This window comes from Podarcis vaucheri (assembly GCF_965113315.1).
Source record: "Podarcis vaucheri genome assembly, chromosome: 6".
In the NCBI taxonomy this organism is placed as follows: Eukaryota; Metazoa; Chordata; class Lepidosauria; order Squamata; family Lacertidae; genus Podarcis; species Podarcis vaucheri.
Window position 1 is genome coordinate 102,223,309 of NC_138764.1, and position 18,801 is coordinate 102,242,109.

The 18,801-nt window shown below is 42.4% G+C and overlaps 1 protein-coding gene across 5 annotated transcripts in view; it reads right to left on the bottom strand.

Moving 5' to 3' along the window:
• RTEL1 (regulator of telomere elongation helicase 1) overlaps positions 1 to 18,801 on the bottom strand; it is a 78,973-nt gene that overhangs the window by 13,662 nt on the left and 46,510 nt on the right. For 4 of the 5 annotated variants that reach the window (XM_082225824.1, XM_082225826.1, XM_082225823.1 and 1 more), the window contains 6 exons: positions 16,658 to 16,781; positions 7,497 to 7,647; positions 4,607 to 4,755; positions 2,861 to 2,956; positions 1,639 to 1,849; positions 283 to 420 (listed from right to left, as the gene is read on the bottom strand). In XM_082225824.1, the coding sequence (XP_082081950.1) occupies positions 283 to 420; positions 1,639 to 1,849; positions 2,861 to 2,956; positions 4,607 to 4,755; positions 7,497 to 7,647; positions 16,658 to 16,781 (869 nt within the window). The remainder of the gene's footprint in view (positions 1 to 282; positions 421 to 1,638; positions 1,850 to 2,860; positions 2,957 to 4,606; positions 4,756 to 7,496; positions 7,648 to 16,657; positions 16,782 to 18,801) is intronic. The other variant, XM_082225825.1, reaches the window with a different exon arrangement.

The following is an 18,801-nucleotide window of genomic DNA, read 5'->3' on the forward strand; positions in this document are numbered from 1 at the left end:
ACTTGCCCCTTCAGCTGTTAGGCTACTCTAGCAGCAATGGAGGTAATGGCCAAGGCTGCTCAGAGGCTGTGGCTTAGAAGTTATTCCTCGACCCCAGCTCTTTCCTTCAGTCACTAGGATCTTTAAGGACTTAATGATCAGATGGGCAGCAACCTGGGATGACAGAGCAATGATGCAAGCATTCTAAAGACAAGAATCCCTCCCTGATCCTGACTGAGAACATACAGAGAGGCAGGAACTCTCAGAGGGCTGCCAACTCCTCAAAAGTAAGGCTGTTCTCACCTAGGTTCTTGGCCAGCCGCAACCTCTCCTCCAGCTTCAGGCTGTGCTCAGGTTTGTAGCCACAGCCCACTCCCGTCAGGGAACAGCAAGCTTCGTCAAACTGCTTTTTGTGCTGCGGCCGGACAAACTGGTAAAATTCTTGCATAGAAAAGAAGGAAGGGTAAGTTCATAGAATCAAACACTGAAAAGGTGCTTTGTTCAGGAAGGCATCAATACGTTCCTAGAAATTTGTCACCCCCACCTGCCTGTTCCAAAGTATTTTCGGGGAACAACAGTAGCACATTGACAAAAGGCGGCTTGCCACCTTGTGATTAACGTTCCATAGCTCATGTTACAGTCTATTCAAGTTCTGACAAGTGATGGGAAACTGCCGCTATTACCAAATTTCTTTCAAAACCATCTTCAAAAGGAAAGCCCTGCTGGGTTAGATCCAAGGGTCACTCTGTCTTGTCCTGCATTTCATTTCCAGCTGTGGCCAGACAGATGCTTCTGGGAAGCCCATAAAGGCAAGAGCTCCCTCATCGTTCCTCCTCTCCCTGTTTTGGTATCTGGAGGCGTGCCACATCTGAACCTGGAGCTTCCATCTAGTTATCACAACTGTTAGCTTTTGAAAGACCACCCTCCTCCAACCATGAATTTGTCCAATCGCCTTTTAAAAGCATCCAAGCCAGTGGCCACCACCACATCTTCTAATAACACATGGACAAAAGGGTTAGGCCATTGGCCTGATTATTTTATTTTTATTGATATTATTCCAAGGTGTCTATCCGGCGTTGTCCCAATACCTCCATTTCCCCCCTTCTGATGTCTCCTTGTGTCTGCTTTAGATCACAAAACTTATTGGGACTATTTCCCCCTCCCCTATATAACCAAGCAGAAAGAACATGCATCTGCATCCTAAAAGAGTCAGGATAAAAAAATTCCTTCCAGTAGCACCTTAAAGACCAACTAAGTTAGTTCTTGGTATGAGCTTTCATGTGCATGCACACTTCTTCAGATACACTGAAACAGAAGTTGCCAGATCCTTCTATATAGATCCACTATATAGAAGGATCCACTATACAGATCCACTATACAGATCCACCATATAGAAGGATCTGGCAACTTCTGTTTCAGTGTATCTGAAGAAGTGTGCATGCACACGAAAGCTCATACCAAGAACTAACTTAGTTGGTCTTTAAGGTGCTACTGGAAGGATTTTTTTTATTTTAACAATAAAAGGATAATTAAAAAGTGCAACCAGCACACAGGTTATGTCTCCTGCATTGCACTTTGCAGAAGACCTTTCATTAACCATAATAATTTGTGCATGAAAATCAGCAGGTGCCCAGAAGAGATGTCCAGGGGCCACAATACCTCGCAATAGGACATGTTTTTTCTGGTCTTCCACGAAAAGTGAGCTCATCTGGCACAACATAGTACTGAAGTCGTTTGTGGTTTTGTACTGCTGCAGAGCCCTTGAGAACGTGTTAAAATTCAGCTGGCTCAAAGACTGCTTCACGGTTGCAATGAAAGCTGCAGCCCTGGCAGTTTTAGTCTCTGAGAGGTCTTGGGCTTTGCCAGCCTGCTGAAACTGAAAAAAAGAGAGAGAGATTTAAGTAAGCACGATCCGCAAGCAAGCTCTTTTTTGCACACACTTCTCCGGACCCAATTTCTTCCTTGTAACAAATGATTAGGGAAGAAGAGTTCTCCCTTCTCCGAAGCAACGAAGGGGAGATGGAATTGCTTTATTTTATTTAACTAAGTGTATATACCATTTAATTGATAGAAAACCTCTAAGCAGTTTTCTTCTTTGTTCTACACAGGGAAATCTAAAATAGTAATTAAAAATACCTGCAGTATAAAAACACCAGCAAATTCATTAAAAATATCAACAAAGGGAGGATTAAAAAACAAGGTCATGTATAGTTTTTAAATTACAAACAAGAGCGACAATTTAAAAACAATGGTACATTGCATGTTATAATTAAATGCCTGGGAAGGTTTGTGGAAACAAAAGGTTTTAGGAGATGAGCTTCAGGAAATAAACCAGGGGTGAGAAACTAGAAGCCTGGGTACCAAATGTGGCCCATGACCCTCCGTGGGTCCCACTGGTCCCACATGCCATGCCCTCCTTGAGTATCTTCGCCCACCTCCCTGCCTGGAATGACTCGTTTGCCTGGAAGGAGGATGGAGAGGGTGTGTGTGTGTGTGTGTATGGAAACCTCTGACTTCTGCATGGCTGGAATGGAACCTACCATGCAAAGGTAACAGCTCCATGCACCACTGTGCCTGGTTTAGCACTTGGCCCCACCTAACACTGGCATGAGGCCCCTGAAAGGCTGCCGAAGAATGAGGCTTTTGGGATGGAAATAGTTTCCCACTACTAACCGAAACCTTTATGCCAAAGGTTTCCCCAAATGACTCATCTACAGTTTGGCTTTTAGAGATCCCCATTTTCAAGAGGCCACCTGTGCTTTTTGAACAATGAAGCATTTGAGGACTGAGCAATAACACCTGCATTTGGCTTCAAGGGGGTCTCTCATCTTTCTCCTATTATCTGATTTCTCGTAAAGCTCGCTGACTCCTTGAAACATACCGGATTGCTGACTATCTTGATTTTCTTCCTGCCTCCTTTCTGCTCATCCATGAGCTTCTTCTCATATCGAAGGGAAAGAGTTGACAAACGTTTTGCCTGTAAATGTTAACAGAGTTAATGCAATCTCCTCCCTCTCTTTCAGAAGAATTCCGCACTGAAGGCTGGGCTTGCCCTCCCAGCAATGCTCAAGAACACAAAAACAATCTTTGCTCTGACTAGGTATGCCGCGCATGAAAGGATGTTCACATTTCTGGGAAGACACCCACTTAATGGAGAACAAAGGGAAGTCATTGTCCTGGAGATGTGGCGGAAAAGCAAGCCAATGTTTAGAAATGTGGGGTTTCCTGACTGGAAAGTAATGCTAGCACTTCAAAGCTATGGTCAATCTCTTCTGCATCTCCTAGTAACCTCACATTCAAGGTGGGTCAGGGGGTGGGTGGGAGTTCAACAGAGACAGAAATAAAAAATAGGCTGCTAACATTTGAAAAAAATCAGGTCAACTCAGAGCCAATACTATCAAGTAGTGTGATTTAATAATAAGACCAAATATGAATTGCAATAAAACGTAACTGAAAAGCAATAGCAACAACAAACAAACAAACAGTTAATTAAAACACAGCTTAAAATGCAGCCTCATTTTAGTAGTAGCCCATAAATCAAGACCATTAAAGGGATGAAACATCAGATATTCACTTGAGCCAGCTAACCATGCTGGTCCTACATGGGCCAGCAAAAAAGCCAAGAAAAAAATTATATACCAAATCCCATATAAGGGGTCAGAGTGAGTCCAAGCCGAAGGCCAGGCGGAACAGCTCCATCTTGGAGGCCCTGCGGAAAGATGTTAAATCCAGCAGGGCCCTAGTCTCTTGTGACAGAGCGTTCCACCACGTCAGGGCCAGTGCTGAAAAGGCCCTGGCCCTAGTTGAGACCAATCTAACCTCCCTGAGGCTCGGGACCTCCAAAGTGTTGTTATTCATGGACCTTAAGGTCCTCCGCGGGGCATACCAGGAGAGGCAGTCCCATAGGTACGAGGGTCTAAGTAACTAAGGGATAAGTGAATGTGTGGTGAGGAAGATTCAGATTGCAACCATAATACTGGATGTGTTTTGGGGTTTTTTTACACCCTGCTCACCCCACTCCTTGAGTGGGAAAACACCCTTTTAGAGAAAACACATGGATATGCTTAAGTTCTCCCCAGCGGGTCAAATCACACAGGCAATTTCTATCTGGAAAACAGCGAACGGGGAAAGAATTAACCCCTGCCCTTCCTCCAGCACTATGCTATGAATTATCTCCCCACCTGCTTTTTTTACCTTTACAAATTAAAGGGACAGGAGAGCCAATAAATGGACCTCAAGTGCCTTGTCTAGAAGAGCTGGCTTTGACCTGAGAATCTAAGAATCTGAGAAAACTGAATAGACACACCTCATTCCAACAATATAGTGCTGTTATATGACTCTGTCTATGACAGTAAAACAAAACAGATACTGTTTGTCAAGAGATAATAAACAAGAAATATGCAGGCTCTGAAGAAAACTGAGAAGCCCTGGCTCATGGGAATCTTAGGCACATACCTGTACACCCAGGTGTACTCGTAGTGTTCACTGTAGCATGTAAAAAGTGGTGCTTGAGTGACACCTCTGTAGCCCGAGATCTCTGCCTAACAGAAGCACACTAGTCTATTACCTGTTTGGGGAGAGGGTGGGGAGAAATCAGGGACTAGAAATTCAAACTGTGCTCTCATACCTGTTCCTCTCCTGGCAAGCTGTCTTCCTCACCTGCCTCTCCGCGGTTCTTTTCATTGCACTCCAGGGCAGCCAAGAGGCTACCAGGTTGTCTTTGTGAGGTGGACGGCCTTTGGTCATACTCTACACACAGGTTGGCCACTCCATTATCTGAGACAAGATACACAGCCTGTAAGTAACTAGATTCTGAATGTCCCTACTCATTTTTCTCTGCTCAGGGTTAGATCAGTTTGAGACAGGAGGAGAAGTAAAAAGAAGAGTATATCCAGTTTAGACGTTCAGAATAAAATGAGAAGAATCCTAAAATTTATACCAATTTCTGTCTCTGGAAGGTAAGCATCCTCCACTTTAAAAGCATGACCAGCAAGAAGTCTATTTTCAAATTCAGCTGGGGCCAAAATGTTCTGAGCATGTGAGCAACAAGCAAACAATAAAAAGATCTTACAAAAAATTCTAATACAGCTGCAGACTAGGAAGTATCCCCACTTAAAAAGCTTGTTGAAAGAGGAAGGTTTTCAGTAGACACTGTTTTTTGTTATATACATTTTTATTAAAGTTTCACAAATTTTTAAACAAACACAGAAACACAAACAAACACAACACAAATAACAAGTATAGTTTCGGATCCTTTTTTTCTTAACATCTTTCCCTGACTTCCCCACACCTCTCCTACTTGTATTCCAATTTCAATAGTTAGCTCAGCAAGTTCTTATCCCCAACTTTTACCTTATTATTATTATACTTAATTCATCTTAATTAACCAATTTTAACTTATAGACCTCAATTTAAACAACGATACTCATTCTTTACACCCTTTTCTAAGGTCGACCCAATTTCCCTTCCACAAATTTCCCAATTTTTATATTACAAAACAAAATAACAGAAAGACAACATATAATTATACACCCTTTGGATTCCAAAACTCTCACCCCCCCCTTTCCCAGTTTTGATCCCCAAAAAATGTCCATCAGTCTATCAACTATCAGCCTGGAGATCTCACTGAAAACAACCACAGAGAGGGTGCCTAATATTCATCCAACAACCTTTTAGAATGTGGATTTTTTTGGAGGGGGAGTTATTGGGTTACTGCTTTTGGTTTGATTTTATAAGTTGTGGTCTTCTTGTGAACCTCCCTGAGACCTTCGGGTATAGGGCGGTGTATAAGTTGAAATAATAATAGGGAGGGAATTCCAAAATGCAGATGCCATAACACTAATGAGCAGATTCCTAAATTGTGCAGAAGGGATTTCCTGATAAGGAAACCTGATAAGATGGTAATTCAGGAAGTCCTCACTTTCAGAGTGCAGTGATCAACTGGGCAGATAAGGGGTATTTAAAAGTGTTTATCATCATCATCATCATTATTTTTAATGTGCATTTATTTGTGCACCACCCTGGTATCCTTCAGGATGAAGGGCAGTCTGAAAGTTAAACAAACAATAAAGCAGAAGTTTGAAGGACTTGGCAGCAAGATTCAGTCCACTAAAGTGTCAGAAAGATGCCCTCTCCATCCATGGACAAGGAAATGAAACAAAAATCTGGGACTAAAAGCAAAGCATGTATATATTAAGTTTTAGGGAAAGTTTTGTTATTATGGTAAAGATTATGTTCCTGCAGAAGTTTTCAAAAGAGACAGCTGAATAATATATGACTGCATAGAGGACTTTTGAGCATTGTTAAATATGGTAAATCTAGAGGCTCTCCCCATTCAAATCATTCTGGTGCATTTGGTATATTTGACTAAATGCTGACGCTGGTCTTAAATACATGGAAACCACCTTTTTGAGAACACAAGTGATTAACATTTTTTATGGGTTCATACTGACTTCCTTTAAGGAAACCACAGCTGCGGGGGAAGTAATAATTAAGCTGGAACTGATCTCAAATGCTAATAAAGTACAGAAGTATGTAAATCCATTTGTGTTACTTGGATATTAATACTTTGTGATATTAATTTATTATGTTTTATTTTGGTATGGTCTGTTCCTATATGTTTGGCTCTAGATACCTCATTGTGATTTGTTTTAAATTACATTGTTTTAATTTGGCATAAGACTACCTGAAGGAAAATCTGTGCCCATATTATACCTGACTGGCTCCTGATATTGGCTTCAAAGGCCCTTCTTTCTAGCCTATCACTAAACAGCATCAGTTTATCACATACAAGGGATAGGGTCTTTTCAGTGGTGGCCCTACTTTTGTGGAATTCCCTCCGCTAGTAGTTATTTATGGGCCCTTCATTGGTGACATTAAAAAAGGTTCCTTAATTAACTTTCTAATTCCACTTTGCTTTTCAATGATGCCTTTATCTGGCTTCATGTTTTAGTTGGTGCTACTTTAATTTTTGATGCACTGATTTTGTTTTCTGTGTTTTATTGTCTGTCATACTATTATTAATTGCTGTGGCTGCTGTAAGCTGCCTTGTGAGGGTTTTAGTCTAAAAGGTGAGATATAAATACTGTCTTTAGAGGCAGCCCAACGAAAGTGTGTTGCTGTAATCTACCCAAGATGCAACCAAGGCATGTGTAATTCAGGCCACGTCTGTTTTCTCTAAACACTGCTGCTGAACAAAATGAAGATGGGAAGAGGTACTCCTAGCCACTGATGTCACCTGCAGTTCCATAAATAATACCAAGTCCTGGAGAATACCCATAAATGCTACAAGCTTCTATCTACATGAGAAGTCTTATCTAACAGCAGCAATTCGCAAGCCTTGGCTTGTTTGCCCTCCCCCATGCCAGAACTGCCTTCAGACAAATATTCGGTGTTTCAACTTTCCCTAGCTCGTTTGGCTGACATTTTATGACCTCAGCACACCTTGCCTTTTTAAGATTCTGAGGTGAGATTATTCCAGTGCCTATTTTCAACAACAGGAAAAGGCAACCGCTTACCAATCCTCTTCCTTTTCAAACTAGGAACATGGTTGTCCGTGTTGCTGGCTTTGGTCACTGAAAGGAGCTTCTCACATGAAGCCGAAGTTGTAGGGCTGCCTTCTTCTCCAGTGGTGGTGCAAGAGGGGTCTCGAAGTGGGGGAGGAGGTACCTGCACAGAAATTGGAAGCATTACGCAAGAAAAAATGTAAAACGCTCAACTTCCAACATCTTAAGAACCTGCCTAAATATTATGACTTGAACTCTACAGCCTCTACGTCACTTTAAAACTGGAGTCACCAACCTTTTTAAGGCCTTTGCATTTTTGAGCAAGTGCTGTAGGCACCACCCACTTTGTTCCAGTGGAATTTGCTGCCAAGGAGTGTGGTGGAGTCTCCTACTTTGGAGGTCTTTAAGCAGAGGCTTGACAACCATATGTCAGGAGTGCTCTGATGGTGTTTCCTGCTTGGCAGGGGGTTGGACTCGATGGCCCTTGTGGTCTCTTCCAACTCTATGATTCTATGATTCTATGATTCTATGTTCCCTTCTCCCCTCCCTCCTTCGTCCGCAGGAGACAGAAAGTGCACACAAAAAACCTTTGCTTTTCCAAGGGATCTGGGTAAAAATCATACCCAGTGGAATTAATCTGAGCCATAGAGCTGAAAGAGGAAGTGAGAAAGACCATCACTCTTCCAACTTCCTCCTCCAGCTCTATGTACTTTTCAAGGGAGAAAAAGGCAACAGCCCTCACACCTCATGACCAGGGGAACAATGAGTAGGGTGAGTGGCACTCAGAGGCTTTGTGGGCACCAGGGAGCACCATCTCTAGAGCACCATCCCACCCATGGGCACTGTGCTCACAAGCCCTGCTTAAAGCCTTCTTTTAAATTAAACTATGGTTTAATATGAATGAGCAACACCTCTTACTTCATCACTTCACCAAGGAGTAAACCAATGAGAGGTTGGCTTGCCATTATGTGTCTGCCTCTTTACAAACCATGGAGGTAAGCCAAGGATGTTGGGTAACCATCATGGGTCTGTGAGCAAACGAAGAAACCATGAGCACAGGTCTGCATGTAACAAGCCAGCCTCTGATTTGTTTCTTCCCAATATGCCGAAGAGAGGAGTCTGGTAGAAACACTGTGGGACTTTAGAGCAGTGTACAATAATAGCAAATTGCTCGTTCATGTTAAACCATACTTTAATTTAAAAACATGGTAAAAATAGTGAAGGTTAAGACACAACAGCATAATATGGAGAAGTGTGTTGAGAAATGACATGGTTAATATATTAGATTTAGGTGGAAAATGGGCTATACATCTGTGGGACTATGATAATGCCTAGAAGGGATACCAGTAATGAGGTGGCATGGGTTGATTGTACGACTCTGTCAAGACGCATGGTATAGATGAGCCTCTGGCATGACACAAGTCATATGTGGCCCATCCAAGATGAGATGAGGCCCATCTAATTATACTGGTAAGAAAGTCTAAGGTTAGTCGACCTTGACAGATTAGAGAACTGGTTAAACGACCTTGACAGATTAGAGAACTGGGCAAAAACAAACAAGATGAATTTTAACAGGGAGAAATGTAAAGTATTGCACTTGGGCAAAAAAAATGAGAGGCACAAATACAAGATGGGTGACACCTGGCTTGAGAGCAGTACATGTGAAAAGGATCTAGGAGTCTTGGTTGACCACAAACTTGACATGAGCCAACAGTGTGACGCGGCAGCTAAAAAAGCCAATGCAATTCTGGGCTGCATCAATAGGAGTATAGCATCTAGATCAAGGGAAGTAATAGTGCCACTGTATTCTGCTCTGGTCAGACCTCACCTGGAGTACTGTGTCCAGTTCTGGGCACCACAATTCAAGAAGGACACTGACAAACTGGAACGTGTCCAGAGGAGGGCAACCAAAATGGTCAAGGGCCTGGAAACGATGCCTTATGAGGAACGGCTAAGGGAGCTGGGCATGTTTAGCCTGGAGAAGAGGAGGTTAAGGGGTGATATGATAGCCATGTTCAAATATATAAAAGGATGTCACATAGAGGAGGGAGAAAGGTTGTTTTCTGCTGCTCCGGAGAAGCAGACACGGAGCAATGGATCCAAACTACAAGAAAGAAGATTCCACCTAAACATTAGGAAGAACTTCCTGACAGTAAGAGCTGTTTGACAGTGGAATTTGCTGCCAAGGAGTGTGGTGGAGTCTCCTACTTTGGAGGTCTTTAAGCAGAGGCTTGACAACCATATGTCAGGAGTGCTCTGATGGTGTTTCCTGCTTGGCAGGGGGTTGGACTTGATGGCCCTTGTGGTCTCTTCCAACTCTATGATTCTATGATTCTATGATTCTAGTCTAGGAGACACACACCCTTAGCAAAGAACCACGTCTCATCTGACTATAGCGTGAAATTATGTAAAACAGGACAGTTAATATAATTAACAACCTGACAGTTCTGATCCTGAAAAGGTTACTCCAAGATCTACCCATTACATCATTCTCTTGCCAACAGTAATCAAATGAATGCTGAAAGCCAAGGGCAGGACAAGATGGTGACAGCCATCTCAGAATCTGGTTGGAGGAGAATAAGAAGCTGCCTTCTATCAGCTCAGACCACAGGTCCATCTACAGTCGCTTAGTACCCCTCACTTTAGCTGTAATTAAAAACTGCTGTCTGAAGAGATTTACAGAACAATGTGCTTCATGCCTGAGACAAGTTTTATAGCTAATGAATCCCAGTTGCACCCCAGAGAATTAGGATGAAACTAGTCATAATGATGGCAAATGTGTTTGTTTAGCCAGGTGCCTGCTGGGCTGTTCATCTCTAAAGTGGGTGGATGGGTGTGTGTTGTTTCCATCAAAAGGAGAAGCATAGGAGGGGCGTTGGAACTCCCATTGCTTCCCCCCACCCCCAATAATGGACGTGAGCCAGATTGGGATAAAGTACAAGCAGTGAAGAAGGGGATTGTTTTAGATCCATCATAATCTGGGTTCAGGCCTGGCCATGGGTCTGAGATATCCTTGGTTGCACTGATGGATGACTTTTGCAGAGAGCGAGACAGGGAGAGTGCAACCTCGCTCCTGCTTCTCGAGGGCTATGCAGCCTTTGATTCCATTGACGATGGCATCCTCCTGGAATGGTTCTGTAGAATGGGAACTGAGGTCACTGTGTTACAGTGGTTCTGGTCCTAGCTATGGGCCTGAGTCCAAAAAGTAGAACTGGGAGAGTGCTTTTGGGCCTCCTGGCAGTTATGCTATGAGCTGCTGCAGGGCACTCCTCACTCCCCAATGCTATTTCATATGAAGCCACTGGGAACGGTCATTAGAACTTTGGGGAGAAGGTGCCACCAGCATGTTAATGACATCCAGTTCTCCTCATGCTAGTTGGATCAGGGAAGGCCGTGAGGGCTCTGGACCAGTGCCAAGACAAGGCAGTAGGATGAAAAGAGAGAAAAAGCTGATCCTAGCAAGAAGGCAGAACTGTGGTGCAAGTTTAAAAAAAAAAATCCTTCTAGTAGCACCTTAAAGACCAACTAAGTTAGTTCTTGGTATGAGCTTTCGTGTACATGCACACTTCTTCAGATACACTTCTTCAAATACTGTGTATCTGAAGAAGTGTGCATGCACACGAAAGCTCATACCAAGAACTAACTTAGTTGGTCTTTAAGGTGCTACTGGAAGGAATTTTTTTTTTTATTTTGACTATGGCAAACCAACACAGCTACCTATCTGTAACTGGAACCATGTGGTGCAAGTTGTAGTTCAAAGCTTTCAGAAGGTGCGAGATTGATGAAGGCTGTTTTATCTGATGTAAAATACATACACACCCCCAATTTATATGAGAAAAGGAGAGGTGCCTGAATAGAAAAGGTGTGCATGCCATTGTGTCTAGCTTGGCCCTAAGCAGCCAGATTAGGACTGCTCATAGGAAGTGCTGCTGGTGCTGAACGTCCTTGTGCTGTAATGGTTCTAGGCTAAGACTGGCAAAACCCAATTTCAAATCAGTGTTCAGTCATGGAATTCACTGACACTCTCTCTCTGCCTAACCTATCTCACAGGGCCGTTGTGAAGAAATTGTTTCTCAGGGTGGGGCGAAGAAGATAACCACAAATGTCAACTTGAGGTTTTTTCAGGAAAAGGTGAGGATATAAATGAAATAAATAAAACATTCTGTTTTGGTGAAATGAGAAGCCAGATGGCTAGAATTAATATGCCATGATAGGCATGAACACCATAGAACAGTTAAAACCTTTTTTGGGGGGGTATGTCTTTTGGAGTTCACTAAAATCAAAGTGTATGATCCATTTGGTAACAGAGCTGCTATGCCAGACTAACTAAAGGAAAGAAACAACAACTAGTGACTAAAGAAAATAACTAATAAAGAGAAAACTACATGGTGTATCCTACTTGCTAATAGGTCTCCCCCCCCCCACCGCACCCGATCAAAACAGCTGAGCAGCAAAAAGATGCTGTTGGAAACTCCCTCTGTGCTGTATTTTCATCTGTAAAATAGAAATAATTGTGATCTCTCTCACATGGTGAGAAAACGGTGAGAGATTAGGATCTTAAGCCACTTTACATATGTAAAATTCAAGAAGCAAGAGATTTCTGCAGATGCATGCAATATTTATTCAGTCCAAGGTTCACACTATATCTGGAACTATACAATTTTCACACTATATTTGGAACTGTACAATTTTGTACATCTGGAGAAAAAAAAGCTGCAGCATAAAGCTTCCTTTGTAAAAAGTTTGGCCAACATTGGGAAGCCTTTTGCTACTTTGTACATTAGGGTGTTACACCTCTTCCGACTATTCTAAATGAACAGCATGCTGCTAAGCCAAAGTGTATCAGACCCCAGATGAACTATGGCCAAGTCAACGAAATGTATAAAGAGGATTTAAAGGAGAAGGGATTTGATGATAAAAAATCAAAATCAGAAATAGAAATATTAAACAATGAATGTAAAATAATGTCTAAAATGTATAAAATACTGTTGGAATGGCACCTGAAAGACGAGGAAGTGAAATTGGTGATGATACACTGGGCAAAAGATTTTGGATGTACAGTGGTGCCCCGCAAGACAAATGCCTCACAAGACGGAAAACTCGCTAGACGAAAGAGTTTTCCGTTTTGGAGGTGCTTCGCAAAACGAATTTCCTATGGGCTTGCTTCGCAAGACGAAAATGTCTTGCGAGTTCCTGCGGGGTTTTTCCCCTTCCCCCCCTTTTTCTAAGCCGCTAATCCGTTTATCCGCTAAGCCGCTAAAAGCCGCTAATAGCGCTAATCCGCTAATCCATCAATGGGCTTGCTTCGCAAGACAAAAAAACCGCTAGACGAAGAGACTCACAGAACGGATTCTTTTCGTCTTGCGAGGCACCACTGTAACATACAGCTTAAATAATGGGAAAGGTTGTTGAAAGAAAGAATAAAATTTACAGCTTGTAATGCTTTGAAAGAGAGTATGATGAAAATGATGTATAGATGGTATATTACACCCGTGAAATTAACTAAAATGTATAAGACAAATAATAAATGTTGTAAATAAAAATAAGGAACATTTTATCATATGTGGTGGGAATGTTAAGAAAGTAAAAAAACTTCTGGGAAATGATATATTATGAGATGAAAAAGATGTTGAAATATACATTCTTTAAAAAACCAGAAGCATTTTTACTTGGTATTATAAGTGATGATATTAATAGACAAGATGTTAAATTGTTCTTATATGCAACAACACCAGCAAGAGTATTGTTAGCCCAGAAATGGAAGCAAGAAGAAATTCTGACGAAAGAAGAATGGCAGACAAAATTAATGGACTATGCAGAATTAGACAAAATGACAGGAAGGATTCGAAACCTGCGGGGCCAGAGATTTACAGAAGACTGGAAGAAATATACAAACTATTTGAAGAGCAACTGTAGTCAACAAATTACGCTAGTAGGACTACAAGAAGTTTTGTAAGGAAAAATATATGAAATATTGCAAAGTAGAGAAAGAATAGAGATAGTAGTTAGGAGATTTAAAAGTAATAGTGAAAGTAAGAAATGTACATTAAGTGAATAGATTGGAAAATTTTCAGATGTGATTGATGGAAGTCAAAAAAACTGTATAAGATGTAAAAGTATGTTTAATTAATGTTGAAAATGATATGTTAAAAAAACATATATATATATATATATATATATATATATATATATATATATATATATATATATATGCAGGTTTTGGTGTCTTCGGGTGTCTTCCCGTGTAAGAGTCGGGGTGTCTGTGCGACGTTTCGACGAGGTCTCACTCGTCATCTTCAGGCTGGTGCTTTCGGCTTCTTGTTACTGGAACAGAGCAGAATCTGGTGTTTGAGTTCCTATAAATACTGTTGAGGGGTGTGGTGTATAGCCTCCAACGTTCTGGGCAGAGAGGAAGTTCCTAGATTAGTGTGCCTTTTCTTCTTTTGTTCCTTAATTACTTGAGGGATATCTTGAGTGATTTCATGAGTGATATTCTGAATACCACTGGGTGGGTCATTAAGTGTAGATTAGTTGCTAAAGCTTTTGTGTCTTGACCTCTTGAGCTTGTGAAGAGTTTTTCTGAGAAGATGGCTGTGCTGCATTTAGTTGTGCTCTGGCTTGGCTTCGTGTATAGGGGCGAGCTGTGGTTTTGTGCCTTGTGCCAGCCAGATCTGTGTAGGGATTGCAGGGGGGTGCAGCATCCGGAGGTGCCACTATAGTTTGGCTACTGGATGGAGTCTGTAATATGTCTGTGGAGAGGGTCTGGGTTTGGGTCTGGTGTGGTTGATTGGTGACGGCGTTCTGTGTGCCTCTGGTTCTGGTGTCGGTTTTTGTGGGGAGGGCTAATTTCCAGATGTCTGGCAGGCGGGACGTGTCGTCACGCTTGTTCATGTTGTGAGGGTGTTTCTCTATCTCGATGGCTTCCATGATTATTCTCTTGTGGTGATGTTCCATGTTAAAGAGCAATTTGGAATCTGCAAAATTAATTTCGTGTCCTGTTTCTTTCATGTGTTGGAAAAGAGAGGAAGTTTTTTCTTCTTTTTTGACGGCATTCTTGTGTTCTGCGATACGTGCATTTATTCGTCTGTTTGTTTGTCCAATGTACGTGGCTGGGCAGACTTTGCAGGGTATTTCATAGACTCCTTGGTTTTCCAGCTGGATTTTGTCTTTTGGGTTTCTGAGGATATTGGCTATTTTTTGGTTGGTGCAGAAGGCTGTTTTGATATTGTGTTTATGGAGGATTTTGCTGATTTTGTCTGTAGTGCCCTTGATATAAGGAAGGAGGGCCATGCCATTGTTTTCTTCTGTGTCTTGGTTTTTGGGGGGTGTTTCTTTTTGGATTAGCTTCGTAACTCTGTTTTTCTGGTATCCATTGGCGATTAACACATTTGAGAGATTCTGTAACTCAGTTGTCAAGTGGTCTTTGTCAGCCAGGCGTTTGGTTCTGGAGATGAGAGTCTTGGCTACGGAGTTTATTTGTGCAGGGTGGTGGTGTGATTGTGCATGTAAGTAGCGGTTGGTGTGTGTTTTTTTCTGGTAGATAGTGTGTCCTAGGGAGCCATCAGGTTTTTTGTAGATTAGGACGTCAAGAAAAAAAAACCTGATGGCTCCCTAGGACACACTATCTACCAGAAAAAAACACACACCAACCGCTACTTACATGCACAATCACACCACCACCCTGCACAAATAAACTCCGTAGCCAAGACTCTCATCTCCAGAACCAAACGCCTGGCTGACAAAGACCACTTGACAACTGAGTTACAGAATCTCTCAAATGTGTTAATCGCCAATGGATACCAGAAAAACAGAGTTACGAAGCTAATCCAAAAAGAAACACCCCCCAAAAACCAAGACACAGAAGAAAACAATGGCATGGCCCTCCTTCCTTATATCAAGGGCACTACAGACAAAATCAGCAAAATCCTCCATAAACACAATATCAAAACAGCCTTCTGCACCAACCAAAAAATAGCCAATATCCTCAGAAACCCAAAAGACAAAATCCAGCTGGAAAACCAAGGGGTCTATGAAATACCCTGCAAAGTCTGCCCAGCCACGTACATTGGACAAACAAACAGACGAATAAATGCACGTATCGCAGAACACAAGAATGCCGTCAAAAAAGAAGAAAAAACTTCCTCTCTTTTCCAACACATGAAAGAAACAGGACACGAAATTAATTTTGCAGATTCCAAATTGCTCTTTAACATGGAACATCACCACAAGAGAATAATCATGGAAGCCATCGAGATAGAGAAACACCCTCACAACATGAACAAGCGTGACGACACGTCCCGCCTGCCAGACATCTGGAAATTAGCCCTCCCCACAAAAACCGACACCAGAACCAGAGGCACACAGAACGCCGTCACCAATCAACCACACCAGACCCAAACCCAGACCCTCTCCACAGACATATTACAGACTCCATCCAGTAGCCAAACTATAGTGGCACCTCCGGATGCTGCACCCCCCTGCAATCCCTACACAGATCTGGCTGGCACAAGGCACAAAACCACAGCTCGCCCCTATACACGAAGCCAAGCCAGAGCACAACTAAATGCAGCACAGCCATCTTCTCAGAAAAACTCTTCACAAGCTCAAGAGGTCAAGACACAAAAGCTTTAGCAACTAATCTACACTTAATGACCCACCCAGTGGTATTCAGAATATCACTCATGAAATCACTCAAGATATCCCTCAAGTAATTAAGGAACAAAAGAAGAAGAGGCACACTAATCTAGGAACTTCCTCTCTGCCCAGAACGTTGGAGGCCATACACCACACCCCTCAACAGTATTTATAGGAACTCAAACACCAGATTCTGCTCTGTTCCAGTAACAAGAAGCCGAAAGCACCAGCCTGAAGATGACGAGTGAGACCTCGTCGAAACGTCGCACAGACACCCCGACTCTTACACGGGAAGACACCCGAAAACACCAAAACCTGCATTCCTGTACCCGTGAAAATCTACGAAAGCATATATATATATATATATATATATATATATATATATATATATATATATATAACCCCAAAGTGTATCAGATCCCAACGCAGTCTGTGAACAACTGGCTGGGCAGCCTTATGCCTCTGGAATGCTAGTCATAAGGTAACTCTCAGACATTTTGCAGACTAATAGCTTTCGCCTATAATTTCTTGAAACTTACAGTTTCCTGGGCAAAACGGAAGAACTGAGACACATCTCTGACGGCATGCCCAAATTTTTCATAAATCTTGATGTAAGGACGGACCCAGGAAGGCAACTGGGCTATTGCATCCGTATTCATGAACCTGTTGGAAAGTGGGAAGGAACACTAGTAAGCTCTGTCAAAAACAGTTTCGGGACATGCCTAGAAATGTTTGTAACACTTTCCCACCAAAACAACCCAGAAGAAAGATGGAATTGGATGCCTAAGTGCTCTGCAACATCTGATAACCATTGGTAAAAGAAAACACCTTTGGATATAGCACCCCATAATAATTTTATCCCCATCACAAAAATAACAGAAGAGGATAAACAATATCCTTACATTTACACTTGTCTCATTCTTCCATACAGCAAAAGGTTAAATGGTAAGTTGCAAAACACTGTGGGATTGCATGTGCTGGATAAGGAAGTCAACTGAAGTGCTGGCTAGAAATCACACATGAATTAGCTAAGAGCTCCAAAACCCCTTTTGCGGGGTTGCTACCTGTGGGAGATAAAGTAGTCATCACCAGGCTACCCTCCACAATGTCTGGATCAGGCCAGCCTCCTTTGCAATTCCTACGAAGAGTCTAATTGATTGACTGAACTACAGTGGTACCTCGCAAGACGAATGCCTCGCAAGACGAAAAACTCACTAGACGAAAGGGTTTTCCGTTTTTTGAGTCGTTCCGCAAGACGAATTTCCCTATGGGCTTGCTTCGCAAGACGAAACGTCTTGCGAGTTTCTTTCCTTTTTCTTAAAGTCGCTAAGCCGTTAATAGCCGCTAAGCCGTTAATAGCCGCTAAGCCGCTAATAGCCGTGCTTCGCAAGACGTAAAAACCGCAAGACAAAGAGACTTGCGGAACGGATTAATTTCGTCTTGTGAGGCACCACTGTATACAGCTTATGAGATCTGCTTTTTAATTTGCCACTGCTGTTACAAATAGATTGGTTTCATAAACCATTCCTTTCCTAGGAAGAGAGCACCAGTTGCAGATAATAGCTCATCTGGAATCGTTCAGTTTCCATTTACAGGTTCCATTTAGATAAATAGTGCATTCCCAGAGGGTTACTTAGAACCACCCTGCAGACATGGGAGTGGCCTGAAACAGATTCAACTCTCCCACAGCAGAGAATACTACAACCTGACTTTTAAGGGGTTTAGTGTTGAAAGCCTTCCCTAGGCCCTCGAGCAGAAACTCCAGGCTTGTGGGCATCCCCGCTAAACGTGGGAGGTGTTCCTTAGACACCATATAGGAATAGATATTAATATGCAGCATGAGTAAGTAAGTCTTGAATAAACCATTCTCCATCTATTGGCATCCCATGCCGATAACCTAATACCCCATTTTAGATGGTGTACTACAGAGATAAATTTATTTGTCTCTTTATGATAGGAGTGCAATTATAAGGACCACATACTCCAGTTTAGTGACTTTCTTCACATTTGATGTCACTGCAGTGGGGAAAAACCCACATTTTGCACATATGGCGGCAAGCGGTGAGATAGAACCCCCCAGTTCTCAGTCAGAGCATTCCTGTTTTCGAAGTTGATGCAATTTCTCCCGAAAGAATACGTTTAACTTGGATTATTATTCTAAGACTGCTGATGTGGATTTAGAAACCCAGTCTAGCAACACATGAGAAATATTTTGGTTAGATCGTATTTCTTTCTTTATTTTGGTTTTGAACCAAGGGATACATGGGTAAACAGTTTCCCTTTCCACTGGCCAGAATAACAACTCAGAGCTTTCTCTGAATAGCTGCTCCCATTAATTTGCCTAGTTCTAGTCACAGGCGCAGCTGCACCCTGCAGGCTTGTGGTTGCACATTATTATTTTTAAATATCACTTAAGAAAGCAAGAGGCCGCTGAATCAGGCCTACGGCTCGTCCAGTCCAGCATCCTGTTCTCTGAGTGGCCAACCAGATGCCCTGAGGCAAGTCCAAAAGCAGGACCAGAGCATAAGACCATTTTCCCCTCCTGCAGTATTCAGAAGCACACTGCCTCTGGCTGTGGAGGCAGAGAATAGCCATTGTGGCTGGTAGCCCCAGGTAGCCTTTACCTCCACAGGTTTGTCTTTCAAAGCCATCCAAGTTGGTGGCCATCACTGCCTCCTGTTGG